General features: G+C 34.8%; 1 protein-coding gene across 3 annotated transcripts in view; it reads left to right on the top strand.

The window, feature by feature from the left end:
* The window catches only part of SIPA1L2 (signal induced proliferation associated 1 like 2), a 130987-nt gene extending 117651 nt beyond the window's left edge, over positions 1-13336 (top strand). Inside the window, exons 19-23 of one of the 3 annotated variants that reach the window (XM_027657299.1) lie at positions 1994-2125; positions 8398-8451; positions 9381-9504; positions 11172-11253; positions 12097-13336. In XM_027657299.1, coding sequence (XP_027513100.1) covers positions 1994-2125; positions 8398-8451; positions 9381-9504; positions 11172-11253; positions 12097-12243 — 539 coding nt within the window. In that variant the 3' untranslated portion in view covers positions 12244-13336. The remainder of the gene's footprint in view (positions 1-1993; positions 2126-8397; positions 8452-9380; positions 9505-11171; positions 11254-12096) is intronic. The other 2 variants (XM_027657300.1, XM_027657301.1) reach the window with 2 other exon arrangements.
* Positions 13337-14376: the final 1040 nt, after the last annotated feature.

Raw genomic sequence — 14376 nt, 5'->3', positions numbered from 1 at the left:
GCTTTCTGCAGTTGAGCGACTCTGTCAGGGCTTATGCAGGACTGAATAGGATCCACCCTAAGGTGAACTGAGGTTCTCACAAAGACAATGCATAATGAAGGATGACTACTGGTGAATATATCACTCCTACACTTTAATTTGGAAAGCCAGCAGAATCGTACTGGGAGCAGGCTTATTCCTGACAGGTTTCACAATCAGCCTCTGTAGGCTGATCACACAAAAGCAAGGACTGTCCCTTAGGGCCTACCTGCTGGTCTAGAACCAAAAGCTGGCTTGCCAGCCTTTCAAATAAAGTATTCTGTCTATTTTCCACAACAGGGATGTATAAAACATTTGTACTTGAATAAATAAGGTTCTTATAATTTCTAAGTCATATACAAAAGTTCAGAGACTGCTCTGACTTTCAACTTCCAGTGTATTTGCACCAAGGTAACCTTAGGTGAGAGTTTATGTATGTTTATAAGGAACTGAAAATAAAATCTCAGTACAGATATATGAGTAGAATATGTGTCTATATTGCATTTTCCATTTCATATAATGTCCACTTTTGCATACTGAAGAGTAGTATTGAGAAAGATATTTCTACAGAGTTTTTTCAAGCCACTTCGAAGTGTAATGTAACAATACTGCACCTTTCATATAAGTGTAGAACAAGATAAATTCCACAGTAAATAGGATTTGTACCTCTTCTGCAGGGACTCCTAATTTCTGACAGAGGATTGTAAGCCTCCTTCACTTTCCTTTTCCTGATATTCTATATTTTTTTAAGCAAGGTTTCTCTGTAACAGCGTACTCTTTTTGGATTTTTGGGTCAGAAATCTTTAATTCAAATGAACACTGGTATCAGGACAATGACAACATGCCATTTTCTTAAACTATAATGTTTCTTCCATTTGTATGCATGCATTTCTTCATTTTTTTTTGTTTGATCTTTTTCTGGGAAAAAATACTGCTCTTATGTATTATATTTTGAATAACTGGAATAACTAGATGGAAATCTCCTTCTGAAATATTTGAGGAAAAATTACTATTTTTACCTTTTTTTAAATTTAAGTGAATACTTTTGAAGCAAAATTTCTTTCTTCCCGACAATATTATGGGATAAAAGTAGTATATTCCATTGCTAGCTTTATGGTTAGGACAAACTGTGTTTATAAATAATGGTTTTGGTTTATGTTCAGTTTTAGGAATATAAAACTTTGTATGCCTGTTCAGCAGTATTCTTTTTAATGTGTTCATATTGATCAGAGTAAAGTTTGCTATGGAGAGATAAGGAAAATATAAAACTATTTAATGTAATTATGAAAATTAGCATCTTCTCTACTAAAATGTATGTTTGCGGCACCTTTCCACTAGACTGCATAACTGAAAGCTGTGTTTGAACCAACTTTGTAGTGTATACATTTAATTTAATATATGATCTGTGTACAGCATATAGTTTGTTACAGCTCCCTCTAGAATTCCACACAAGCCTTACATCCTCAGAGATACAGCTAAAAATATTAAACTAACACGGTAGTATTTTCAGTGTGAAAACTAGTATTAAAAGAAAGGCAGGTTATGTTTTTAATTGGTTCTGGAACTAAAGTATTTTAAGTTTTGGAGTAAAACCTTGCATGTAAGTATCTTGTATGTTGTTTCACAGGCACCTTAAAAATATAACTTTGTGTATCTGGCAACTTTTCTGCTCAGTGCTCAGATTTAATTTGCTATGCTTTAAGAATGGATGTTGCCTCCTCACATAGTGTTCACATGAAAATGCAAAGAACACATCATGTGCAAAGTGGCACAAAAAAAACCCTTTAGAAACTCTTCCCTTGTGTTCTGCCAACATGTAGAAATTGTTCCACCCATACTAAGTATTGAACAGGAAAAACAGAGTAACGAAGATAAGCACTCTTTGCTTATACATTTTTTACAGGTCATTTTACAGCTTCAAAATTAATTGTGCATAATTGTTACAGGAAGACTAATTACTGTGTTTATTGTTTAGATGAATTCTGGTTCTCAGATGGGTCCTTATCTGATAAAGCCAAATTCAATGATCCTGGCCTGATGCCCCTGCCAGACACTGCCACAGGGCTAGACTGGTCTCATCTGGTAGATGCTGCACGAGCGTTTGAAGGTAACAGGAACATTTGAATAAAAATCAATGTTCAGTACACAAACTTTTTAAAATATATATATATTGTACAACCATATTTTGAATTACAAAAACCCAGTGTTTGCCTCCATAGCCCTTTAGTTCTTTTGGCAGTATCACTTCTCACTGTGGAAGGTTGTCACTGAAAATTTGGGGTATTTATGATACTTTCAATATCCATTTTAGATGCAATTCATCCACTTGGTTGCCCAAGTTCTTTCTCTAATCAAGTGGAAAAATCAGGTTCTTTGAAGGAGAGATTCAAAGCATTTATGTTAGATGTTTGAAATGAAACTGGGAGTAACAGTTTCCTGTGTCTGTCGTGTTGTGTTTATAAACTGGTATGTGTAGTCCAAATGATGTTGCAGTCCCTCTCAGTTTTCATAAGCCCTTGACGACCAGCAAAAATGTACAGTTTATTTTCCAATAGCAGAACTTGAGGTGCAGGATATAGACCAGGTTTGCTTTATTTAAATTATAAAATGAGATTAGAAAAAAACTTTGTCCACCTTTGGAAGCTAAACCTATACATAATGTATAAATACAGAAAGATGGATGTTGGTTTGAGTATATATATGAATATATACAGTGGAGTGTTTGTGTTTTGTTGTTTCTGAAGGGTGTTTTGGCTAAGTTGCTGTGCTGTCATAAAATTTCTGACATCTCTTAAATGGTGTTGCTTGCACTGGTGAATGTACGGAAAGTCAAGGGTATCTAATGAATAAGGATGATGTTACCACAGTCATCATTGTATAAGATACAGGTCTTAAGTTTATGAGAAGAATTGCCTGTCAAGTTAGTGATTTGGGTTTTGTAACTAAAAGCAACCATGGGAGTCAGTTTTCTGGTACCTGGTTCCTTCCCAAAATATGAAGTGATTAAATTTCATTTTGACCAAAAGCTCTTCAGAACTACTTATTATACTAATTTAAATGGCACTGTGAAAACCTGAACTAACAGTGATTATTAGGAGTTTGAAGAATTATATTGTTTCCTAACCTGATTAGCTGTATATGCATTCAATACTACTCCAACATGGCTGTGATAGCTGGCAGGAAATACTGTGATACTGAGAATCTTGACAGCTGTTCCCATACATTTCTATATTTGATTGCTCAGGGAACACCCTGCTGTTTGTTATTGAAAGCTTAAGCTACTGCAAGAAAGATATGGATCAGTAAGTGACTAGTTCTATAACTTTGTACTTGAAGAATATTTTTAAATGCTAATAAAATTTTTGAGTTCAACTGACTGAAAGATCATTCTATACCAGTTATGCTTCTGTATTTTTAGCTTTCTTTGAGAACGAATAGCTTTTCATTCTGTTTACTACTTAGTATTGTGATGAAAATAATTTCACTTTGGAAAGTGTTATGTGAGTGTAATTCCATTTGAATTTGAGAGGGAGAAGTAGAACAACGTAAGTACCCCACAGTGCTCTATCCTAGGGAGGAAGGGTATTCACTTCTTGGGTTTTAATTGTAAAAACCTTGGATATATCTGTAGATAATGCTGAAGAACTGAAGGTCTGAGTTGTAAGACAGAAACTGTTTATCAGAGTTTTTTTGAATTATTGAAAGAATTTGAGTAGTAAATAATCATCTATTTTTCTCTGAAGGAATGTAATTCTTTTCTTTTTAGGACTCTGCAGCAGAGACATCTGTGTATATCTTAGATGATTTATACAGTGTTTTGACTAAATTTGTAGTACTGCAATAGAAACTTTTGTAAAGAGTGGAATTTTTAAACCTTTGTTCAGTTTTCTGTACGTGAAAAAGAGAGTGGATGATTCTAAAGTTTTTCCACTTCTGAATATAAAACTGCTTTGATCTTTTTATTAAACTGGGTGGAAATTGGATCACATTGCATATAGGACCATCTCAGAAAACCACCAAAACAAACCTCCCCCACACACTTTCGATGGAAAGGATCACAAGACAGATAAGAATTTTTTAATACTGAATCAGAAATTAACGCTAGAGTTGTTCTCTAGTTTGGCTTTGCGAACCTGATATTTTAAAGTTATGTTCTGTTCCACAACCTAGATACTAGACTTAATTTTAGTTTTTTCTTTGTACAAGGTCTTTTGTTAATATCAGTTTATTAGAATTACCAATTTCATTTCAAGGTCAGGATTTTTCTCCTGTGATCTCTCCAAATTGTATGTTGACAACTTACACAATTTGATCAGTTCAATGTTCCTAATGTGGCCCTCACTATCCTTCATCTGTCTGTCTTAAAAAGCAATTGTATCTCAATTATGTTAGCTCTAGCCTTTTTAGGTGCTTATAATGTTGGCATCAATTGGATTAAGAATTAAATATAGTAGCAAGATTTTTGCTATCATCATCTGTACTCAGAGTTTACTTCTGAGTGTTACAAGAACAACAGTCTCATTTTTAGCTTTCTTCTCTCCCCTCAAATGAGAAGTGGACAGGGTTGTTTATTAGTATTAGCTTTTATTCAGCTGAAGCCTTCATCCTATGTAGAACAGTAGGTTTTAAACTGTGGTCTATGAGAGTGGGAGAAGCCATTACTTTTTTTATTTTAAATTGAAACTATGATGATAACGCTTTTCACTTTGTGAAGATTTAATTTCACTGCTTTTGCTTGGCAAGAACTTTTGTGGGAAACTGAATACCTAGTTCAAACTTTTCCTGAAAATCTTCTGTTATTCCTAAGACAGGTCTTCACAGTGTAATGGAGAGCTGTGCAGACATTAACTCCAGAGGCTCCAGAAGATGCAGTGAAAGGGTTTTTGCTTGAGCTGCCTCTGTTGAGGGTCAGTGTTGATAAGCTGTGTGTGGCATTGTTTTAACTTTTCACACTGCCTTCCTTTGCAAGACACAGTTTTGACTCTCATATTTATCCGGAGATAATATTTAGCATGCATGCTAAAGTCAACCCAGTCAGTAGCAAGGGGCATCCTTCCATTTCTGTCATACATGGATATGCTACTTTCAGTTACTTTCTCTTATTTTGTTGGGAGCTGCAGAGAGAGTAACCAGGTGGCAGCTGACATCATAGAAATACACTGTTGTAATGTTTTTGGATCCATCCCTGAAGCAAACAATAAAAAATCGATAGGACTGGATGTGACTGTAAAGCAAAAGAGGTAGGGTTTTAGAGAGGGTAGTTGGGCTAAAAAAGGAGAGGTTATAAAAAAAAAAGAAAGAGCATGGTCAACTGAGTAAAGATAAAGATATGGGGATTTATAGAACAAATTGGAAAGATCAATTTGAAAAAGGAGAACAAAGAAATCTCAGAAAAGACTAAGGGAAAGTAAGATAATTAATTTTTTAATTCTTTCCTTCTAATAGATCTCCAAGTTAGGGAAAAAGGACTGGCTTTCAGCATGTGTATTGTCTTGCTAATGGCTTTTTTTGGATCTTTTCAATGTTTTGGGGAGCAAAAGGAGAAGCCTTTTTGGATGTCCATACCTGATACTGTAATTATAGAAAAGAACTGACACAAATATAAATATTGAATACTATTAAGAATAAAACTTTGTACTATTTGTGCTACTTCAACCTGGGTTTATTATGCTTTAAAATGCTGTTTAGTGTTTGATAAATCATACTGTGGGCTTAAGAAAGTCCTTCTAATGTCTCTGGTTTAGTTCATTAGAATCGGTGGTTTCAACTGTTTTCCAGGTGATTTTTATGAACGCCTACTAGTGCCAATCAGAATGCAATGTTTCTTAATGCCAATTTATCTTTGCAAAAACATCTGTGCTACTATAATTAATGCTATTTTAATACTTTGATTTAAAATCTTCATAGCTTAATGCAAGTAATGCTACACATAGCATAATGAGAAAGAAGTGAAGCATTCAGTGTGACAGATAATTATTTTAATCAAAGTAGTGCATTAAAGTGCTAGAAAAAGAAAAAATGAAAATATTTAACATTTGGTCATTTCTAGTGCATGTAATTCTTTTTGCTTCAGTGCATATGTAAGTGTATGTTTGTGGGTAGACTTTACCTTAACAATGAGAGAGTGGTTTCATGCACTTTACTCACTTTAGCCTTTTCTGCTTTCCAGTACCTCAAAATTGCCTAGTTTTTTCTGTTAGTGGTCTGCAACAATGGAAATTCAGCTTCAAATTCTTAGTAGTTACAGCTGTATGACTCTGTTACTGTAAATTAAGATATGATTTTTTGTCTCATCATCATTGGTCTTGCTAAGTCAACTATTGCTTAAACTTTTGATATCAAGACCAGTATATTTTTTGCAAATAGTTTTCTATGTATGGGTTCTGTTTGGAATTTGGCAGGGACATCCCAGTTAAAAATAAGAACTCTGAGATTTACATGTATTTTCTTCTGTTAGTATGTACATATCTCTTCAACTGAATAGGAGGGGTCCCTGTAGGAAGCAGAACTTAGGTCTACAGTATCATACCCATAGATTTTTCTTTATAAAAAGAACTGGTTTTCGAGGTAACTTTGATTTCATTTTCATTAATAAAGGCTCAAGCCAATTCTGTTGAAAAAAAATAAACCAAAAATCAATAGGAAGATTTTACTCTTCAAAGCACAAGTTCAGTCTTCACCACAATTCAGATTTAAATAGTAAATTGGTGAAGCTGTTGCTTAGCTTGACTACTTATAGTGAGATTTTTATATAGTTACTGAAAATAAAAATGTGTCTTTAAAAGTACTTGAGAAGTTTTCAAAGGCAAAATAGTTTACTTGTCCAGGAACTAGTTGTTGGACTAATTATTACAGAGATTTATTGGCTTACTAACTTGTTCAGAGAATTATTTTGCCACTAACCTGGCTTTGGAAAATTAAAGAACTAATGTTTGAAGAGTAGCACAGGAATTTATGTAGTATGTTATGTAATTGGAGACTTTGGATTATTAGTGGCCATGTAGTGACTTTTTTCCTCACCTTGGGAATGTTAGAATATGGTTTCATATTTTATAAAGATATGAATATTGGAAAATATGTCTAAGTTATACTAGAAAAACAGAAAAGGTGTAACAAATTATTTCCTACTCCTAATTATTAATAGTTTTTAAATTATGTGAAATTGAACTTCACTAGGGATTATACAAGGAAGGAGAAGTTAATCCACACATTATACTTCATTGCAAACATATTTTTGTTGTGTTTTGAAATAATACAAAAATATTTTAAAAGATTGTGTTTTAAAATGCCATAATGTGATTTCGTTAACAGTTGCATGTACCTGGTTTTGCACCTACTTTTATCCATCAAGAAAAAGATGCTCTAAGATACTGTTGAGGAGATCAAACTGACAAAACACTTTCTCAGCTGACAAATAAACCAGTCAAGTGGTCAGTTTCTTTAATTAAGCTTAGTCAGCAGAGGGAAAAAATGCAGATTATTTTTTTATATTGCAGTAGAATTTCCTCTGAGACACAATGTCACATTCTGTTGGCCATACTAAAAATAGTAACAGCATAACATTTGTTACTGGCTTTGTTTCTATTAAGTGGTAATGAACATGTGAATAGTATAAAAGTGAAATCAATAATTAACTATGTACTTGCAACTGCTTGTTTATACTCTCTTGTTTCTGGCCTACATACTGTGTTTGACCTGGGAAATTAATTTTAGTTTATCCATGCTAAGTAAATCTATTTAACTTAGTAGTTGTCAAATCTGTAAATTATGTCATTGATTATGTGTTTAAAATTATATTCTTACCTTATTATCAGGAGATATGGAAAAGACATTCATATTTGCTGAGATCTATTACTAGTCAGAAATAAGGATAAAAGGAGGAGAAATAATGAGCTGCAGTCTTTAAAATTGGACAAAATAAGACATGTAACTTTTCTTCATTGTATTAGAAAATGAATTGACAATCTCTGGTATTCCTTAAGACTGAAGGAATTTTTTTAAATCAGTAGAGATTTTTAGTGATTTCCTATGTTTGACTGATAAAACTTTTAAACTAAAATGTCTTTCCTAGTTGAAAAGATCTGGCCTATGTTCACTGTTTGTGTCCTTAGAGATTGAAGGATTGTCCTGTTACGTATCATGCCAGGTTGTCATGCTGTGTTGCAACACTGGGTATTACTATTAGAGACATGGGGTGTGACACCTTTTGCTTTACTGTGATGTTGGTATTGTGTAAAAATGACCTGACGAGGCTGAGAATGAGCACCAGCATGAGCTGCACTGGGAACATCCCACTGTGTGCGCTGTACACAAGGGCCACAGCTGCTCCAGTGGAGTTGGACTGTCTTGTTTATAGGAACGTTCTAAATCTTATTCCAGGTTTTGACTCAGATGAAGAATTTGGGCCGTTCTGTCATCACACGCCGTTTCTAGGTGATGGTCTGAAATTGATGACTTTTGCCTTCTGTAAACTTTCTTTAATATTTCCTATGTTTTGCACGTTTGCATGACAATGCAAGCTTTGGGCCTTGTGGGGTGGTAGAGCAAGGGGAGAAAGGGCAAGGCAGGCATGTTGTCAGCAGAATTCATACAAGCCTACAGACATGGATTTTGTTTGGCAGAAATAAGTTAAATCAATCTCCACAGAATATGGATTTTGGTTTTTTAAAGAAGAGAAATTAAATCCTAATGAATGCATCATTTATTCCTGTTCTGTGCAATGATGATCTGCATGGCATACTTCTATTATGTGGTGACTGATATATTTTGGCAACCACACTGTATATCCATAGGTAATTACATCTGTGCTTGTTAGATTATGTTCTACTCGAATTTAATGCAGATAATAGCTTGCCTTAGTAATATATGTTCTGAAAACTCAATTGATAAAAATAGTGTAAATTTATTGTTTTTCAAGTATGCAGATTGCCCTTAGGTTCTGCAAATGCTTGAGACAGTAAAGCAGTACGAAATAAACATTGCAGATTTCTGAGGAATCTGAGAGCTTTAAGTCCATGGAAAAATGCAGACCTGTTTGCTGAATTATTATTGTCATCCGTTGTGGCCCTGAATTCTGAAATGGTTTTCTGCAGAGTTCATTAAGACCAATTTACTGTTCATATCAGCATTAAATGGTCCAGACAAAACTGTCATACTGCTGATAGACATAAAAAATTGATTTGGGGTTGCCTTTGGATGCAGGTGTGGGGAAGCCAACTAGTTGGAACATACATCTGCTGATTATCTTCAAAACTGAGATATAGAAACCTACAGCCATTTCGCTAACTGAACTGGGATAATGGCAGTAATATAGCCCTTTATTTTGTCCAGATTTAGATGTATCCTTATGTTGCTTTTTACAGATCAGGGAGTAGCATCTTTTTGCACCTTGAATGATATGCAGCAAGCACAGGGCTTGGAAGGAACACAGGAGTTACCTTTGGATGAGAGTCCCCCAGATGGAAAAGATTTCCTTGAGGCTGCTGGGTATGTCAGAGTTAAAGCATATTTCTTACGAAAGTATTTTAAGGAAAGATTTTGTCTTTATGTTCCGAGTCAGGTTTTCTGTATGCATGTTTCACGGCTGTTTGATGGCAGACCTGTTACCTTGACTGATCAAATTGTCTCTGATTTTGAAAAATGTTGTTTCTTGGAATCAAATTCTGAGCAGTTCTGTCTAGAAAATTTCTAGTGTAGTCAAATAAAGCTCTCTCACTGTAATAGACCTCTAATGCAGAGCACAGTTAGATGCAGAGTTTCAGATAATCAAATTTTTCACTGTATTCCTCCTTACAAGAATAATTTATGTTATTCTTATTTTAGATTTCATTTGATTAGAACCAATAACAGGAGCTCAACTCTGTAGTATGTCACAACTTTATCTGCAGCAAATGTCTCAGATCTTGAAACAGGTGTTCCTACCTATCTTTGCAACTATTTGCTACTTGTAAACCCATCATTTTTCATTTATACAAAGGTAAATTATTAAGAGAACGTGTAACTGAGGACTGCAGGAAAATTGTAGGCCAAACTACCCAATTCTTCAAATTCTTTGCAGTATTCTGGGAGAAATTATTCTTCCCCCCCATCTTTCCTGCTTTGAGGAATATACTTGTTAAAAGCACAAATTCAACAGTATAATCTGTCCAGTAGCACGCTTTAAAAGACAAACACATCTTTGATTAATTTTACTCTTCAGTTACAGGAGTGGAAGAATGGGAAATGGAGGGAAAAGTCTTCTTGCATGTTAGATTATTACATTTTAATTTGAACCAATTTTACACAAATTAGCGTGCCTACACGGTAAAGCGCATTTATTGTAATGACTTCCAAGTCCATATCTTTCCCTAGTCTAATGATCAGTAAGGACTGGAAAAGACTGTTAAAGATGTTCCCCTTTTAGGGTCGGCAAATCTGTTGGATTTGTGCAGTTACATGAAGCAGCTGATTCAGCTTTGCACGTAAAGCTTTTCTCTTCACCATCTCTCTTTTAGACACAATTATTCACGTGATGGCTAATTGCATCTATAATGTAAATGAAACTATCTCCCACAGTGCTTATTGTCATTCAGAAAGCAGAAGCTATTCTCAGTATTTTCCCTCAGTCATGCGTTTGCTCAACCTGTGGCAATATTTCATATGTTTTGACCTTTAAACAAAATATTTGTCTCCATAAAGCCATAGGTTTATCCTTTACTGAAATGACACTACTGCACACCAGACAAAAGAACTCTTAACAGCTCTTTTGGTTTGCAGTAATCACTGCTGCAGCTTGCTTCAGATTAGTACAGTCCTTATCAGAAAGCAGCTTGTTAACTAATGTCCCTGCACACCATTTCGCAGTGAGTGTGACTTGCATTGTCAGGGTATGTGCATATAAGTCCTAAAACATTCCTTCTTAAAATCATTATAACTTCTGCCTGATTTGCATAAGAGGCAGTGTCATATTTCAGATATTGCAGGATTGGATTTATGTTCTTATAATAGTCTTTTGCTCATTTTGTAATAGTCTGTACTAGTAATTGATGCTGGTTTTGTCTCTGTTTTCATAACTGATCGGTTTCATTTGCTATTACTAAAAGTTTTACTCTGCAAAAACTGAGAAGAAAATATTTTTAACTAACTCAGAGTGAAGGTAGTGGTTTACTTTACAGGGAACATGCTCCGAGTACTCTGACTGGAAAAGTAAACCAGCTAGAAGTCATCCTCCGGCAACTACAAACCGACCTGAGAAAGGTAAGAGACCGTTAGCAATATAACTACTCTCCAGTCTTAATAGTTTTATTTTTACACATAGTTCATCAAGGGCTTGAAATAAGTACATCAGTTAAATTACACTGCAGTTGCTGAATGTTCAGTAAGAACACTGAGGTGCAGAAGGTCCTGTGGGAATGTTTATGTAAACAAACTGGCAAGGCTAACTAGTGTATGGGTCTTTACTCCAGAATAAATGTTCTACATTTAGGCATACCTCAGAAAGAGTGAGGCACTTTATGTTCATTTATGGTACTTTGGATTAAACAAAGGATAGGGATATGGTTAGCACTCCAGATTTCTCATCCTTGTTGCCTTCTTGGTCATGTAGCAATTACTTGCTTTGTGCCTCAATTTGCTGTCTAATTTCTGAGCTGGACACAGTACCAGGACTGATAGAAATGAGACTGCTTTGGTGAGAAAATAATCATGTAAGGGAAAATTTTGAAATTAGATATTTTTCTTCCTTAACATGTGCTTGAAATCAATTCCTTACAACTTGGGCTCTCTCATGTCATTTATTATGGCTAAAACCTTCTTATGCTTTTAGTGCTTGATTTTTTATTTTTTTTTGTTAAATGGAGTAAACTCCTATAATTTTTCTACTAATGTAACATCTAGTTTTCTTTTTAGCTTGCAGTATTTTCTTAAAGTGAAAGAGGTAGTTGGAGCATATTTGGGGAATTAATTTGCAGTTAGTAGTTGTCTTAATGGATTAGGGAGCTCAACAAAATATGTCTGTATGACTTGTGTAGAAATATTAACAAAAATAAATGCTGTCATCACAACTACTCACTTTACTCAACTTGTATCTTTGTTAACCAGGAAAAACAGGACAAGGCAGTTCTCCAAGCAGAGGTACAGCACCTGAGACAAGATAACATGAGACTTCAGGAGGAGTCTCAAACAGCAGCTGCTCAACTGAGGAAATTTACAGAATGGTTTTTCAATACGATAGACAAAAAATCCTAATTGGCAAGCCCCTGGAAAATACTTATTTAAACAATGTAACAGCTGTATTTTTTGAATTAGCGGGGTAATAATTTCACTGTGTTCACAATCCATTTTAGGTGTTTCTGCTACATTCTCTATCCAGCTTTATTTGTTTGAAAAGGAGAGAGAACTGTGGTAATCTGTCTTTAAATCCATATGAAGAAAGCAGAGAATAGCAGATATTTGTTTGTGTGCAGATGAATGTAAAAAATCCTTAGTGTCATTTTAGACATTTTTAGAAGTTGCTCTGGCTGGGGCTTGCCTGAAGAGGAATATTTAGGGTTTTAGTTCCTGCATTTCAGGTGCGCTGGTGAAGATGTTAAAGCAATTTACATTAGCTTGGGCTTCAGTATTGTAAGATAAAAAGAATAACCAGACATATACTTTAATGTTTAAAAGGTGCTCTATTTTTTTGTATGTACAGTAGTTTTATTTCCACAGTCCACATTGTCATAGCAATAAGAATGGAGGTATAGTGAATAGTCACAGAGCTGTGTTTATAAAATGTTAGCACTGATGTGTTTAACACTAGTTTGGATGCAGATACATTAGAGATTATTTATTTGCAGGAACAAATGGTGCCTGAATATAAACAGTGTTCTGATTTTCTAAAAATACACATGCCTTGTAAATGGCTCACTGGGGTTAGCCCTCTCCCAACTTCAGTTACTTTTTTATAGTTGATGTTCAGCTAAACAGTTACACTGCTTAACTATTGAAATCATGTATGGTGTGAGCCAGCCAATCAATTGTACAATGCCAAATTTGTTTATCTTTGTACAGAAGCTTTGATCAAGTGTCTTGTATTTAACACCTTTATTTAAGCTTATTTAACCTTAAATTGTTGTTTTTATAAAGTTTGTTTTATCTGCACTATGGTGAGGTCAGTTGGTTGCAAGTTGTAATATTTTTAGCTTGCCAAGACTGTACTGAGGAGTTCTAGAAAATTCTAACAATTGGATGCTGCTAGTACACAATTGATTTGTTTGTATGCTTTAACATTTTTAACTGTTTAATTTGAAATGAACATACATCCTGCTTTTTTAATAAATGTTAAAAATCTAAACCTGAATTATTTTATCTTGTATTATCTGTAATCACTGTTACCAGTAATAGCTCAGGTTTCTATTCAGCCCAATCTCTAGGCTGATCATCCAGAGACAGTCCAACCGCCCAGAGCTCTCATGATCCCTTGTTACCAATGAGGGGTTGTCAGTGTTATTGCAGTTAACTTCTTTGGTGTGTCCTGTCCTGGAACTGAGGAGGTAACTTCACCAGTCAATGAACAAAAGCTGTTTTGGCTGTTCATAGGCATTGATTTTCAAAAGGGGTCTAGTTTTCTCATAATACCTTATATTAGCTGTAGCAGGAAATAGCTTGCCATTTTCTTGTGCAACTGAGATCTGAGGATTGCAGTGTAAGCGTATGTGAGATGCATTGTGTACAATACTGAGTTTAAAGTTTACATCAAAAAAGGACACTTTTACAAAATGAAATGAAGGTAATAAGCACATTTGACTTGTCCTGAGATAAAAAATAAGATATCCCAGTTGTATCCCAGTTTCCTTTCAGCCACTGATTGCATTCAGGCAAACCTATAGAAAATTGTTGAATAATTAAAAAATTTATTCAACTCATGCAAGTAAATTTCTGTGTCCACTGTTAGTGCATATTGGCTGAGAAATGTTTTGTAAGTTGAACAAATGTCTGCCACTGCTGTAACAATTGTTTTGAGAGACTCCTTTTAGAAAAAGTTATACATGGGCAGATAATCAAGGCTTTGGTATCCTCACATTGAAATTAAAAAGACCATTTTGTCTTTGATATGTAAAAGTCAGAGGTTTCGATGAAAAATACAAACAGTATCCACTAAGCTGCATTAACAGAGTAATTAAACATGGCAGTCATGGTTACACTAGCTTCCGATTTAAGCACCTTACAGAAGTCATTAGCAAACCCATCTGGCTGGAGACCTTGCCAAATAACTGTGTTGAACAACTTGGGCAATTTGTCTGTGAACATGTTTCTTTGGGGATTGGTCTGTCCCCTTTGAAAAGCTGTGCTAACTGAAATAAACTCGAGGATAAGCTTGTTCTGAAGGGCCACTATTAG

This window comes from Corapipo altera, unplaced genomic scaffold (genome assembly GCF_003945725.1).
Source record: "Corapipo altera isolate COAL_440 unplaced genomic scaffold, ASM394572v1 2c, whole genome shotgun sequence".
In the NCBI taxonomy this organism is placed as follows: Eukaryota; Metazoa; Chordata; class Aves; order Passeriformes; family Pipridae; genus Corapipo; species Corapipo altera.
This window is presented reverse-complemented; position numbering and strand designations above follow the sequence as displayed.